This window comes from Peromyscus californicus, unplaced genomic scaffold (assembly GCF_007827085.1).
Source record: "Peromyscus californicus insignis strain IS unplaced genomic scaffold, ASM782708v3 Scaffold_8__1_contigs__length_139910024, whole genome shotgun sequence".
NCBI classification, from domain to species: Eukaryota; Metazoa; Chordata; class Mammalia; order Rodentia; family Cricetidae; genus Peromyscus; species Peromyscus californicus.
The window spans coordinates 93132662-93147894 of NW_026294606.1; the positions used below are offsets into that span (position 1 = coordinate 93132662).

A 15233-nucleotide genomic window follows, 5' to 3' on the forward strand; every position below is an offset into this window, starting at 1 on the left:
GAGGGTCCGCCCAGAATGACCCGGGGTCAACCATATAAGCCTGAAGTGCTGTTAAATGGCTTAACAGAGTCAAGAGTGTCACCAGTGTCCCAGGAGACCCGCCCACCTGCCACTCTACCTTGACAGTGAGTGTCATCACGATCTTCCTCTGAGACTCTGGTGGCATCGGGTCATACTTCTCAGAGCGCATGCTCTCAGGCTGCAGGACATAGCCTGTCCGCCCATTGAGTGAAAACAGCGCGTGGTTCATCTGCATGTACTTGTCTGAAAGGAGAGCACAGGGCTGCTATGGGGCAGCCAGGCAACACCAGCTTCCAGGCGCTCATGGGCGCCGGTTACAGGACCTTCCTAGGATGATTTCAACTGTTCAAAAAAAAAAAAAACACCGGACTCCAAGGAAATACGGAGAGCATTTAAAAACAACCCCACATCAGGGAACACTCTTGTAAGCCTTAATAAATTAGAATCTACTGAAAAGGGGAGTGGGTCAGGGGTAGAATGCTTGCTTGGCACATGCAAGCCCAAAGTTCCACCCCCAGTGCTTTAGAAAACACTGCAAGGTAAATCATTAGAGTTCAAGGGTAAGGTGGCTCAGCAAGCAGATAAAGGCGCTGGCCGTGCAAGCCTGGTGACCTGAGTGTGGTCCCCAGAACCCACAAAGACAGTAAGAGAGACTCCGCAAAGGTGGTCCCCAACCTTCACGTGTGTGCCGTGGCATACACGCCCACACGTACACACACAATAATAAACTTAAGAGTGGATCATCTCAGTTCAAATAACAGACAGATGTTCTGAGGCATGAATAAAAAGCCAGCTGTGTGGGACACATTGGATAAGAGGACTGACCACTTTTCAGGAAAACCAACGCAAACATCCTTTGAGTGGGTGAGGGGGAAATGGTTAATGTTACTCAAAGAACAATGCCTTGCCCAGAAACTGTAACTACGATTTAACGTCAGTTTCCACCCGATGGGCAAAGATTGAAAGAGCTTCATAAACTGCAACTGCAGTAGTGAAGTTACACCAGAGAACAGTGCCCACGCTTCCACCCAGTCTAGAGGAGGAACTGGGACAAGTAGCACAGGATACAGTTGCTCAGTGGACCTCCCTGGGGTGGCTAATCAAAATGTGAGCTTCTTGGGAACCACGGCACGAGTAAGAGATGTTTGTCCCGCAGCTGTGCACCTGTACCTGGGAACAAGGCTCATGGGAGGGCCCAGGAGGCAGTGGCGTCTGTGGTAGACAGGGACAGGACCTGACCTACAGACACCTAGAGCTAGGTTGCAGGCAGTTGTTAAATAAACTTCAGCTCCCTTCTGTGGGATCCAAGTAGCTACAAGAAAAATCCATAGGATGCAAAGAGCAAAGTCCAGAAATTTGTGTGCATGGGTCTTCCCTACTATGGAAGTTTCTAGAGAGAGAGTGTGTGACTGAAGCCCTCAGAAAGGAAACACCACACAAGGAGGAGGGGTAAGGCAGCCACCGAACTCCTGGATCCAGCCAAGCCTGAGGCTGCAAACCACTCCTACACTTACTAGTTAAATAAGCTATTGTGTTTCCTTCCTAAACCAGAATGATAACACCCTGTCACTCGTGAGCACAGAGCCTGCCTCAGACAGGAGTCCACTCAGCTCAGGGGCTTTGCACTAGCCAGCCTTCAAGTTCAGCCTTGATGGTCCAGCTCAATCACTTGTTCAGAAACACCGCATCCCACCAGCCGCCCAGCTGACTTGACCAGCTATGACAGGGCCACCACTCGGCTAGGACAGGCTGGCTACTGTAGTCCTTTACCTGCAGTCTGGAAATTGAGTGCCACCATCTGGGAGCCACACAGCCACAGGCGGAATGGGTCATAGTTTGAGGAGTCAACTCTCTGTCCCTTCGGGTAGACACGCGTGAGGCCCTTCTGATTGTACCGCAATAGTTCAACGGGCTTCTGCCGGACAATGCTGTCTGCCTTTGTCTCCACGAAGGAGCGGATTTCTCGGAAGTCAGGGTTTTCTGTAGAGAGAATATGGCAGATTGAATAAGCGTGGTCCCCATATGGTCCCCATAAGCCCATAGATCTGAATGCTTGGTCGCCAGAGAGAGGCACTATTCGGGGGTGTGGCCTCACTGGAGTAGGTGTGGCCTTGTTGGAGGAAGTGTGTCACTGGGGGTGGCTTTGAGGTTTCAAGGGCACAAGCCTGGCCCAGTGATTCTCTATCTTCCTGTTGCCTGTGGATCCAGATAGAGAACCCTCAGCTACCTCTCCAGCACCATGTCTGCCTGTGTGCTACCATGCTTCCCTCCATGATGACAATGGACTAAACCTCTGAATCTGTAAACCAGCCCCAATTAAATGCTTTCCTTTATAAGAGTTGCCGTTGCCATGGTGTAGCTGCACAGCAATAGAACATTGACTAAGACAGAGGAGAAGGTCAACCTCATTTCGGAGTGCAGTGGCAGAGGCCCAGGTAACAAAAGGAAACCAAGACTCTCTCGAAAAGACACCGAAGGGATAGGAAGATGGCCCACTCAGTAACGCGCCAACTGTGTAAGCAGGTCTTGAGTTGGAGTCCACAAGTTATGAAGAAAAGCCAGGCATGGCAGTGTATCCTTGCAATCCCAGTATGCCAGGCTTGCAGAAGGAGGATCCACAGAGCTTGCTGGTCAACCAGCCTAGTCTGCTTGCTGATTCCAAGCCCGGGGACAGAGCCTATCTCAGAGAGAGAGAGAGAGAGAGAGAGAGAGAGAGAGAAAGGGAGGGAGGGAGGGAGGGAGGGAGGGAGGGAGGGAGGAAGGAAGGAAGGAAGGAAGGAAAAGGAAGAGGAAGAGGAAAAGGAAAAGAAAAGGAAAGAAAAGAAAAGGAGAGAAAAGGAGAGAAAAGATGGACAGCTGAAGAATGACAGCCAAGATTGGCCTCTGGCCTCCACACACACAACTACACCTGTATGCACTCAAACACCCACCATAATGGGTAGTTTTAATGGTCAACTTGACGCAAAGTGGAATTGCCTGGGCAGAGAGTCTCAGCGAGAGACTGTGTAGGTCAGGTCAGCCTGTTGCCACATCTGTGGGGGATGGTCTTGACTGCCAACCTGAAAGTGGGCAGTACCGTTCCCTGGCTTGGGGCTCTGGACTGTGTGAGCAGAGAGAAAGCTGGCTGTGTACTGGGAATGGATTAGCTTATTCTCTCTCTACTCCTAACCATGGGTGTGACATGACTGGGTATTTTACCACAGTGTTGGGAATGGGACTAGGGACACACTGGTGGTCTGAATGAGAATGTCCCCCGTGTATTTGAATACCTACTCCCCAGTAGATGGCGCTGTTAGGGGAGGTTTAGGAAGTGTGGCCTTGCTGGAGGAGGTACATCATTGGGGGACAGGTTGGAGGTTTCAAAGCCTCGGGCCATTCCTGGTGCTCTCACTCTCCCCTCCCCCTCGCTCTTCCTTTCCCCCCCTCTTCCCCCCTTCTTCCCTCTCTATCTCCCTCTTTCTTATCCCTCTAGAACCTAGAACCCTAAGCCCAAATAAATTCTTTGTTCTATGATAAGTTGCCCCCGGTCATGGTGTTTTATCACAGCAACAGATAAGTAATGATCACACACACACACACACAGAGGTACTTAAAGGCTGTGACAATCACACCTTAAGTGGTACCACCTGCCCTTGGCAGTGTCCGGCACTACAAAGAGGGTCTTAGGCAATCAAAAGAGACCTGGGTTTCCTGCAGCCTTTCTTTCTAAGCAGGTTATAATTTTGTTCTGTTTAGAATTTCCAATGTCGTGGCTATGGGGACACAAAAAGGGCTTCTGCCTGGATCCATCAGGAAGCAACGTGAATGCTCCCTGTGTTGTCCTGACAGCACCGGCCTCACAGCAAACATCAGGCTCACCGCAGCTGGCTCTCGGGGGACTTACCCAAATGGTCCTTGGTTTTGCTGGTTGGCTTGCAGTAGACAACCAAGTCAGAGAGCTCGATGGCGATGGACTGGTTCCTTTCCCAGTACTTCATGTTGTTCTCCTGTGGAAATGGGCACCGATACAGCCTGAGCGGGCATCTGCACCATGCCGTGCTCCTGGCTCACCTGACCAGCTCTCCCACACATGCCCTAAGCACCCAGGGTTGGGTGTTTTCCAGTCCTGAAGATAATCCCCGCTTCCTCTACCCTCTGAAGATTCTCCACCATGCTGTTCCCATCTAGGACTTGCAGTCTAGAAGAGTCCTGCCAGTGCTTTCCAAACTATGTGGCCATGGGCTGGAGAGATGGTCCAGGTTAATACAGCTCACTCTGCAACCATAACATCCTGAGTTCAAATCCTAGTGCCCACATAATAAGCCAGGTGTAGCTTTTCACAGCTGCAACCACGGCACTGTTGTGGGGAAGAGGCAGGAGGATTGATATGGCTTTCTGTCGCCAGCCTGACCCCAAAAAAACTAAGTTCCAAGCTGAGTGAGAAACCCTGCCTCAAAGGAATAAGTGAAGGAGAAATAGAGGATGACATCCAACACCCTCCTCTGGCTTCCACACTCATACACAGGCATTCACACTATACACACACATACACATACACAGGCATTCACACTATACACACACATACACATACACAGGCATTCACACCTATACACACACACACATACACAGGCATTCACACCTGTACACACACACACACACATACACAGGCATTCACACCTGTACAAATACACACACATACACAAGCATTCACACCTGTGCAAACACACATATACAGGCATTCACACCTGTATACACACACATACACAGGTGTTCAAACCTGTACACACACACAGACATTCACACCTGTATACATGCACACAAGCATTCACACCTGTATACACAGACGTTCACACCTGTATACACACACAGAGGCATTCACACCTATATACATAGACATTCACACCTGTGTACACACACACAGGCATTCACACCTGTATACACACACATACACGGGTGTCCATACCTGTATATACACACACATACACAGGCACTCACACCTGCATACACACACACACAGGCATTCACACCTGCACACACACATACACAGGCATTCACACACGTGATAATAAATCCAACAGTAAATGGGGAGCCACAAGCAGGGGAGCATGGCTTTAATCCCAGCACTTGGTTGGGTGAGGCAGGAGAAGTTGAAGTTCAAGGCCAATATGAAGTTGCTGGAGACCCAGATGGCAGAAGCGGGCACCTCTGTCACCCCACTATGCCCTCTGCCTCCTGCTGTACCCTTCCCCTAAAGTCACATTATAGTGCACAGACTCAGTACTCCAAACCCCTGTAGGCTCCGCAGAGCGGCACTTCTCTCCCCTGTACCTCTGAAACACGTGCAGCCTCCTCCCTGCCTCCAGCTCACCCAGCACAGCTCAGTGCAGAGGGCTGTCTCCTCAGGGCCCAGGCTCCAGCACACGGACTGGGGGGAGGAAGGAGTCCCCTCCACATACCCACTGTACAACACCATCAGGTAAGGAGTACCTTCTCCTTTTCCTGCACAGAGCTACCCTCTCACACAGCTCCGGACTCTAGCAGCCTTTTGTTGACCAAGGCACTGCCTAGAGTGTCAGCATCTGGGAGGTCACTGGCTTCCAGCCTCCTACTCTGAGCGCGTTAGGGATATTGTCTAGGTGGGCCCATACATCCCGAGACAGAATTACCTCCAACTCTGAGCTAAACAACCAGACAACGTCAAGACCAGATTTGTAAGCTGCTGGCCTGACCCAAAGTCCCCGCTTTTATCCTGCCTGCCCCATGTTAGAACTCTGTCATCACCGGCCGCCCAATTAGAGATGATGCCACTAATGTGCCTCCTGAATCCAGCACCGGAGTGTAGAAAACCGGGTCTCTTCGAAACACAACCACGGCCTCTGAACCTGTGTCTGGCCTTGGCGGAGCGGCAGAGGCTGGGATGGGCAGCCGCCCTGGTCCCCGTGTGCTCAGACTCACCTTGGTGTCTATCTTCCAAGTGATCTCCCGGATACTCTGAAACCACTCAAACAGCTCCTCAACGCGGTCGGTCGCAAACTCCACGGGAGGGTCCCCCTGCTTCTTCGGCTCCAGGATGAAGACGAACGCTTTCTGGTTCTTCCCCTGGGGGGCCTTCACTGTAGACAGAGGGTAAGGAAAGTCCTGATGGGCCCAATCGGTGACCACAGAGATCACATCTCACACCGTCCTTTTCTCGAGTGACCGCACCGGAACTGGCCATGGCTACCGTCACAGTCCATGCTGATGGGAACCCCTGCCTTCCAGCAAGCAGTGTCTGAACCTTTTGTACAAGTTATTGCTAAAGGTGAGCATTGGGCTGAGTTGTGTCCTCCAAAAACCTACATCAGGCCTCTGTTCCTGTCAACGTAAACTTATTTAGAAATGAAATGTTTGTCAATGTACCAACTATCTCAAGGTAAGATATGTTGGACCTAGGATAAACCCTAAATCCAAGGATCAAAGTCCTAGAAGAAAAAGGAGAGGAGGAGGAGTGATGAAGATCCAGATGGAGGATGTGGCCTTGTGAGGAGGGAGGAAGGTCGAGAACGATGTGGCCACTAGCTGGTGCACACGGAGGTGGCTGGCAGTTGACAAGAAGGTAATTTTAGAGAGGAACATTAAGGTTACCCTGATCTGCCCAGTACTGGTGGCTGCACTTTCTGATCTCTGAGGTGATGTCCCCGGCAGATGACTAGACTGTGTGTTTTTTAGCCTTTAGCAAACCTCATGGGGACATGGCGACACTAGACCTGTTACACTCATCTTACAGAGAGCTCGAGAAACTGAGGCACGAAAAGAGCAACATTTAGAAAGTCACCCTGGCAGAGCTGAGAGGTAGATCCAGCATGATGACAAGTCCCTACTGCTGAGTGACATCCTCAAGTCTTCTGACGGCAATACAGGAAAGGGGGCAACACGGGGCACCAGCTATGAAGGTGGGAAGAGGGTCCACCAGTCCTGGCACATCTGGAGACTTGCCAGGGACTTACCCAGTTGCCTATCTGCAGCAAAACCCTCCACCTTCCCTATCAGAGTCACAGGATGGGAAAAGGGAGAAGAAAACAAAGCGGAAAGAAAGTACTGGCCATACAGGGAGAAGCATCCTGGGATTGCTATCATGGGAATCCGAGGGGACCATGTTCGGGGCTCCCCAGGAAAGAGGGGACCCAGGTCAAGAATCAGTGGACTAAGCCAGGTGGTGGTGGCACACGCCTTTAATCCCAGCACTTGGGAGGCAGAGTCAGGCGGATCTCTGTGAGTTCGAGGCCAGCCTGGTCTACAGAGCGAGATCCAGGAAAGGCGCAAAGCTACACAGAGAAACCCTGTCTCGAAAAACCAAAAAAAAAAAAAAGAATCAGTGGACTGCGGGGACTCGGAGCTCAGCCAGGAAGGGGGCTTGGGCTTTACGCCTGGCCCATCTCCCTTGCCTACTTGCAGCTGTGAATAGGATGCTGCAACCATGGAAGCCGCAATGCGCTCACTTAAATGTCGGCGGGCGCTGAACACAGGGAGCTGCTGCGTGCAGATCATGGCTTATCTCCACACAGGCCACACTGTCACATCCCTGGTGGCACACTTGCCGAAGGCAGAACAGAAGAGATAGGTACTCAGCCTTAGGAGCTCAAAGACCAAGGCTCCCAACCCCGTGCTCCACCACAGCCCGACCAATAAACAGCTCAGCTCTCCGAAGAGCACGGGGACACGGGCAGATGTTGACGCAATGACAATAGCTCACTAAGTCACCGGTGCTCTTAGGGGCCAAACAGTCCTGTGTTAGCAGAGGGCAGCGGCAGCCCTCACCATCAGGGACCCACTGGTCCCATGCATTTGGCTTTACCCAGCATGTCTCCTAAGTCTGGAGGCACAGGACGAGTACCAGCCACCCCACTGCTTGGGCTAGTCCTGAAGTCAGGCTTGGCTGGGTGGAGTGGGTGGATCTGGACTGGAATCAGGCTAAGAAAGCAAGTGTACATACCAACATTATAGGTATTAAGGTCCAATATGCCTCTGCAGAGAGACCCGAGGGGATTATCTTCAATAATCTGTGAAGAAACAAGACCCAATTCTCAGTAGTCATAAACAGAATAATAAAACGACAACCAGTTTCTAGAATATGCCATTTAGCACCACCACTACCTGTGGGGTTGCTTAAAACACATATTCATTACAGCATCCACAGGGAGGGCGCTAATACCCACGACTCACAGAGACGATGGGGACCCAGCCATGCGTAGGCGCCCACAGTCTCTGTGTCGCATTTTCCAATCCACAAAAACACACCTTGTGAATTCTAGAACAAATTTCAAGCCCCATCGCAGAGCCCTTATCCGACACACATTTGAAATGAGCCCATTTGGTCTGCTCCTCCTCCAGCTCAAGAGCCTTCTGTGGCTCCCCATGTCCTCCGGAAAAACAACAGCTGTGGTCTCCCATCTGGTTTCCCAGGCTTTCCAAGCCCTGGCCACCCTTCTCAGCCTCCCTGTTGAACACTTGAAGCATCCTGGGGTCCAGCTAAGATGGGAAGGCTGCTGCCATTGTTGGCCTGTCCTAACCTTCTCCACCAGGTTTGTGATGACATACAGAGGCAGTGAGGGGTCCTGTCCCTGTCCCAGCCCAAGCATCCTGGATACAACTGTCTTCCCAACAACACATTTTGGCTTAGGCTGCGCCTCCCTATGCCCATCTCTTGCTCATGAACCCCAGCTTCACTTTTAAGGCTCAAATATCACTTCCTCCAGGAAGCCCTTCCCGATTGCCTTGCCACCCTTAGGAAATAGACAGCATGGGCTCTAAAGGGATGTGTGTCCATAATACATACAGGGGCAGGCTGATGAAGTCAACGGCCACTTCCTTCTACTGAGAGCATTCTGATAAAAGGTGGCTAGGTACTGAAGCCCGGCTTACAAAGTCACCAGAAGGCCCTATCTCACCTTCCTGCAAGGCACTGTTCATTCCTCACACCAGGCACGTTCTGCATGTCTGGTTCCCTAAACTGAACGTGTTTCATTCGCACATTGCTTTGAGCAGAGGACAAATTCCCCGTCTGGCCACTGGCACTCCAGCGGGAATTCTCCTGTGCTTTTCAGCCCAGGACTGCCTGATTAAAACACGAGTAGCTCATCACGGAGACTTTCATCCACAACAACTCGGGGCCAGTCCCAATTTCTGCATCACTCTGCCTGCTCCGCTGCCAAGCTCTGCAGAGACCCCAACAAGCACATGTGAAAAGTCACCCCCCACACCCCAAGATAGCTCAAGGGACTCCTTCAAAAGCCTCAGCAACAGATGATGGAGACGCACCTGCTTCTCCATCTCCTCAGCATCACCTGCTGAGATATCTTCAACATAGTTGGACGGGAAGTACTGCTGGATCCGAGTCCCATAGTCCCCTTTCCACCTGTGGAGAAGCATGGGCACCGAGGGCTTAGTCGGCTCACCTTTGAGTGGCCAAGTGACCAGAGGGGGCTGTCACCCTCTGTGATAACAGCAATTCAAAGTCTATGCCTTTTAAAAACACTTACGGTCAGATGACTGAGAACTCCTGACTGGACTCTGGTATTGGCAACTATGGGAAGTCAAAGCTTTCAGAGCTTTAACAGGAACCAAGGCCTTCTCAGAGAGCACCCACCCAACTTGTGAGAAGGCTGTGAGGAAGGTCTGGAACCAAATGGCCTGCAATGAAATCCTCACTGCTTAGGGCTGGAAAGATGGCTCAGTATCCATACCAGGTAGCTGTAACACTAGCTCCAAGGGATCTTCTGCCCTCTTCTGGCCTCTATGGGTACTGCACTCTCAGGCACATACCCACACAGTGACATATATATTTATTCATATTTAAAAAGTAATAAGAATAAAGACTTTTAAAAAAGAAATCCTAGCCGGGCGGTGGTGGCGCACGCCTTTAATCCCAGCACTTGGGAGGCAGAGCCAGGTGGATCTCTGTGAGTTCGAGGCCAGCCTGGGCTACCAAGTGAGTTCCAGGAAAGGTGCAAAGCTACACAGAGAAACCCTGTCTCGAAAAACCAAAAAAAAAAAAAAAAAAAAAAAGAAAAAGAAATCCTAGCTCCTTCAGGGACTACACCAGTGTTCTGTACTGCAGGCTCCTCATCTGTAAAATGGAGTAATGCTGGAGCAGCCACAGATTTTATTAGGACTGTCTAGGTCACTGCATGTCAAATGCTTTGAACAGCATCCAGCACACAGCAGTGGTATGAGAGCGTTCACTCTTGGGCTCAGCCTGCAGTTCAGTATTAGACACACACTTGCCTAGAATCTGCCAATGAGAGGCTGGGGATGGTGCTCAGCAACAGAGCACTGGCCCTGGGTCCCATGCCCAGCACCACAAGACAAATAGTGTTCTTATTATCACTGAGCTAAAATGGCACACCCACACCCTCCTGACAGTGCCAGTAGCATGAGATGTAATCCATCTGTGGATGTGCTGCGACCCTACCACACTTGGCACCTCCACACTCTTCCCCCAAGTCCACTCCTGATAGCAGGGCCTCCTTCTTTCAATCAGGCTACCCGCTGGCCGCTTTCTGCAGCCAGAAGGCTCATTTCAAAAGTGCCTCTAGCCACACCACACAACAGCTTTCCATCCAAGTTCCAGAGTCCACCACAGCCCAGCTGGGTCTGAGCCCAGGGACTCTCTAGGACCCAAAACTGGCATTTACTCCAGAGGGTCCAGCTGCCCTTACTGCACTGCCCAGCTACCGGGCCCGACAAGCAGGCTGCTAACCTGATACCCAAGCCAACTAACTGCCTAGCACGTGACAGTGTCTTCTCCTCTAGGGAGCCTTTGCGACTGCACGTGTCTGTGCTTCTCTGGCACCTGTGCCCGCCACTGTCTGAGCAGACACACCTAACACGGAACCATGCATCTGCCTGCCCATTGCCTGAGATCTTCCTCGTGGGAACCAGGTCCACACACCGCAGTAGCAGGAAGCACTTCATTTACTTCTCCGGCCTGAAGAAGCAGAGGAAGGCTACGTGGCACCACCCACAGTGGCTGCCAAGTGCCAGTCCTTCCCACACCCTCCTCATCACCTTCCTTTCTGCGGACCATCTTAGACTCGGGCTGCCTGAATTCTAGGACCCAGAACTTTGTAACTGTTATTCCCATATAATTTTTAATATCCACACGGCTCAAAAAATGTCTCTTAGCCACAGTCCCTTGCCAGATGACTTTACCCTGTCTCTTAATTTATCCCAGACAAAAGCTTTGGAATTTTAGGAAAGTTCACCTCAGAGCTGTGGGAAGGCATGTGACATGACAGAGCCTCCCACACACTGAGAAACAGTGTGATAATTTGGGAGTTCTCACCTGGGTTTACCCACACTCCCTCCCTAGACACCAACTGTACCTGGGGATTCCCTATATCCAGGGACAAAAAACTGGGGAAGGACCACCTACAGCTGAGAGATTGATCTCTGGCTGTTCCACTCAGAGGGGAGAGTCTGTGGTGCTGCCAAGCTCCCGCATGCAGCGGAGAGGAGGTCCGAGAGCAGCACTGTGGGCAAGCTGGCTCTGTGGGGACAGAGGCATCAGCAGAGAGGCTGAGGGAGGCAGCTCCTTGCCTGCTGTTACGCCTTTGATGTTGGGGAGCCAGGTAAGAACTGGTTTGGAATCAAGAGGGTCTTTTTGCAGGATATTTGTTTACACTGTGGGAAGATGTGTCTGTGTTTCACTTCACCTGCCTAAGGCACCTGATTGGTTTAATAAAGAGCTGAATGGACAGCAGCTAGGCAGGAGAGGATAGGCGGGACTTCTGAGCAGAGAGAGAGCAACTCAGGGGGATGAATCCAGGCACTCAGGAGACACCGGCAGGATACTAAGGAAGCAGGACATACAGTGTGGAGGAGAGGGGACGAGCCACGTGGCAGAAAGTAGGTGAATAGAAACGAGTTAATTTAAGTTACAGAGCCAGCTGTGAACAAGCCTAAGCTAAAGGCCAAGCTTTCACAACTAATAATAAGTCTCATTCTTTGGGGCCTGGTGGTCCAAAGAAAGTCTGATAAGAAAGTCCAACCACATGGTCTCCTGATTTTAAAGTGAGTTTGAGAGGCAGGAGAGATGGCTCTGTGGTTAACAGCACTGGCTGCTCTTGCAGAGGACCCAGGTTCAGTCCCCAGCACCCATGCGGTGCTCAGAACCATCTGTAACTCCATTTGCAGGGGGTTTGATGGCCTGTGCTGGATTATTCGAGCACCTGCACACGCATGGTGCACATACAGACAAGTAGGCACACATATCTACATATAAACGTCTTAGTTTTCTTTTTATCACATACAGGCTGTGTAATCGCTGGAGCCCACACAGTAACTACACTGTGGAAGCCTCGATGGCTATGTCTGCAAAGTGGGATCATCACAGTCTTCACTGACTGTCGGGAAGATTGAATTAGGCACCGTAGCCATTGGCCGAGTGCTTGGCATACAAAAAGACCTCAACAAACAGAAGCTGCCGTTGCAATCGTACAGTGAGTTTACGGTGATATGGACTGTGGTATATGGTGCGCTGGCCACTGCCAGTGTTCTTTATCTACTTTTCCAAAGGGCCCAGGCACAGAAACACCACCTCAGACTTACCATCCCCCAGGCTCCTTGGAGACGTTGTGGATAAGGGCACCACGGCAGAAGGTCAACTCATCGCTGCGCTTGGCTTTGTAGTCATAGAGCGCTTTCACAGTCCTCTGAGGCTTTGGGGAAAACGGGAAGAAAAAGGGCAGTTGGATGACAGGAGTAGATGCCGGAAGCGGGACCTGTACTGTTAAATTCTCATTAGGAAGCCAGAGATGTTGGCGGCCAAGGTTACAGAGCCACCTGCTGGCCAGAGTTGGTATTGCATAGGAACAAAAAATTGTTACAAAGTCTATCAGGAAGTGGGATAGACTGTCAAGGAGAAACAAGATGCAACATTCCTAATTTCTCAACACAACCTCTTAGATTAAGCCACAGCCACCACCTCAGAAGTCCCCAAAGAGCTACTTTACTCAATGACTCTCCTAGAAGTTCAGACACTATTTCTTAGACGTGCTGGGGACCTGGTCACTATTTCTACTTAGACCAATGGTTCCCTAACTAGCCATCTACACAGCACTGGCAGCTTTCAAGGATAGCTGAGATGCTGTATGTAGTGGTACCTATCCAGAGCTCCAGTACTTGAGAGGCCAAGGCAGGAGGCTCACAAGTTCAAGACCTGCCTGAACTACACAGTGAGACTCGGTCTCAAGGTCCCCCACCCCTCCCCAAACGAAACTACAAGAGCTGGGAGCAGCAGCAGCAAGAAAGATAGAATTTATGTGGGTCGAAATTTCAAGGGCTTTTCTTGATGCCTGCTACCTGACAACAGCAAACATGGAATGGGGAGAGCTCTAAAATTACCAAGTCTGTGTAGAGCCCCAGCTTCCCTCTCCTCCCCGCTAAAGGAGACTCAGGGAAAACTGCTTCTGGGAAACCAGATACCGATCGGACATGGGAGCTGCAACCACTGCTCTGCCCATTCCTGTCTGTGTAACCTTGAGCCTGCTAAACCTCCATTGCGCCATCTGAAATAGTAATCAAAGTTTTAGATATTTCACAGGGTTCCTGAGGAAATTCAATGAAACAATTCACATGATGGTTAAAAAAAAATGGCTACCCCCTGCATTTCTTAGGCATTGACCATCATGGAGAGCTGTCCTGAAAGTGTTACCCTACAGTGGCTCCATTAACTATCACAACCACCCCCACGGGGAGGTGCTGCTGCCATGCCCTTTTTACAGATGAGAGAGCTGGGCACAGAGAGATGAAGAACCTGTTCATGGCCAACCAACTGACGAGCAGCTGGACCCAGAACCAGGTCAAGACTTCATGGTGTCGCCATCCTCTGCCAGATTCCATAAAGGGTAATGCAGCTTCTGAAAGCTCTGCCATGGAGAACTCCAACTGGACAGTGGCCAGACTACTCCTGCCCTCCTGCCCCTGGGCACTCGGGGTGTGAGGCCAGAGCCAGGCTCATGGTGACAGAGAGGCACTACTGAATGGTATTAGAGAGAGGCTGCTTTTCTGAGACAGTAAGGAAGGACCTCAGACTACAGAGACATGAGCTAGCCAACATGTGGCCATGTAGGAACCAGGCATATCCACATGGCCAAGAGAGCAGGCTTCTGATCCAGCTGCCTGCAGTCAACTCAGTAATAACTGAATAGCCTCAATTCCCTCACCTGTAAAATGGGTACCCAAGTGGTACCTGCTTTATGGAGTTGGCATGAGGAACTGTGATCTAACCAAGGCTAAGTGCTTAGAACCATACTGGACACTTGCCTTCAACACACCTTATGTGCTACCTTGCATGTTATCCTTCCAGGAAGATGGAGGCCAGCTTAACATTCCTCCAGGGGCACTGGAGAAATGCCCAAAACCTACACAGCTGGACAAGCAGGGAGTGTCTCATCACAGTACAGCCTCCCCTCTGAAAAGTTGTGGCTGCCAGCTACCCTCTGCACACCACTTCTGAAGCCTTCCTTCCTCACTGTAGGGTCGCATTCTTTTTAAAAAAGGAAAGGAACTCAGTCTTGGATCTCAGCAGAGCCCACCAGTGAGAGCTGCACCCTAATCGTGTACCATACAGAAAATTCTCTATAGTTCTTCCCCCACTAAATTTGAGACAGAACCAAAGCAAGGAGGAGCTGGGAGCAAAAAGCAAAATCCACCTTTACATACATGAATATATGAGACAGAGCAGGGTGAGAATCCAAGATAGCGTTTGCCTTGCAAGGAGGTCAGCGAACCAGACATAATTCATAAACACCTCAGGCTCAGTCAGCAAGAAGGAAAAAAATTGGAAGATTTTTAATTAGAAGCTGCTCAGCCCAAAGGTGGTTCACAGAAACTCGGGATCCTAGCAAAGCATAGTTGCATTTGGATGAAATTCTATTAACCTCCATGAAACTACATGGCATGCTGCCCATCATCATGTCTCAAAAGAAATTTTAGTTACAGTCAGATGTCCGAGAATACTCCCTGTTATGACTGCTATGGATACCAGAGGTGGGGGAGGGACTCCCTCTCAGTCTAATGGGTAGGACTGGTGCTCTACCATGGAAGGGTTGATTTCACTTGGGTCCACATACATCCTGCTGACGTCATAGAGAGAGTTGATGTCTCTTTCCTGAAAGACAAAAAAAAAGAGAGCAAAGAAAAGTAAATGGAAAGGGCTTAGGAAACGTGGCTCAGTGGAAGAAGCCCTTGCC

General features: G+C 50.6%; 1 protein-coding gene across 1 annotated transcript in view; it reads right to left on the reverse strand.

Annotated features, from left to right (window-relative positions):
* The window catches only part of Plcg2 (phospholipase C gamma 2), a 141710-nt gene that overhangs the window by 20479 nt on the left and 105998 nt on the right, over positions 1 to 15233 (reverse strand). Inside the window, exons 21-28 of the mRNA XM_052728975.1 lie at positions 15080 to 15151; positions 12589 to 12698; positions 9298 to 9394; positions 7973 to 8039; positions 5956 to 6113; positions 3905 to 4007; positions 1792 to 2001; positions 119 to 264 (exon numbers count right to left, since the gene is read on the reverse strand). Of these exons, the coding sequence (XP_052584935.1) occupies positions 119 to 264; positions 1792 to 2001; positions 3905 to 4007; positions 5956 to 6113; positions 7973 to 8039; positions 9298 to 9394; positions 12589 to 12698; positions 15080 to 15151 (963 nt within the window). The remainder of the gene's footprint in view (positions 1 to 118; positions 265 to 1791; positions 2002 to 3904; positions 4008 to 5955; positions 6114 to 7972; positions 8040 to 9297; positions 9395 to 12588; positions 12699 to 15079; positions 15152 to 15233) is intronic.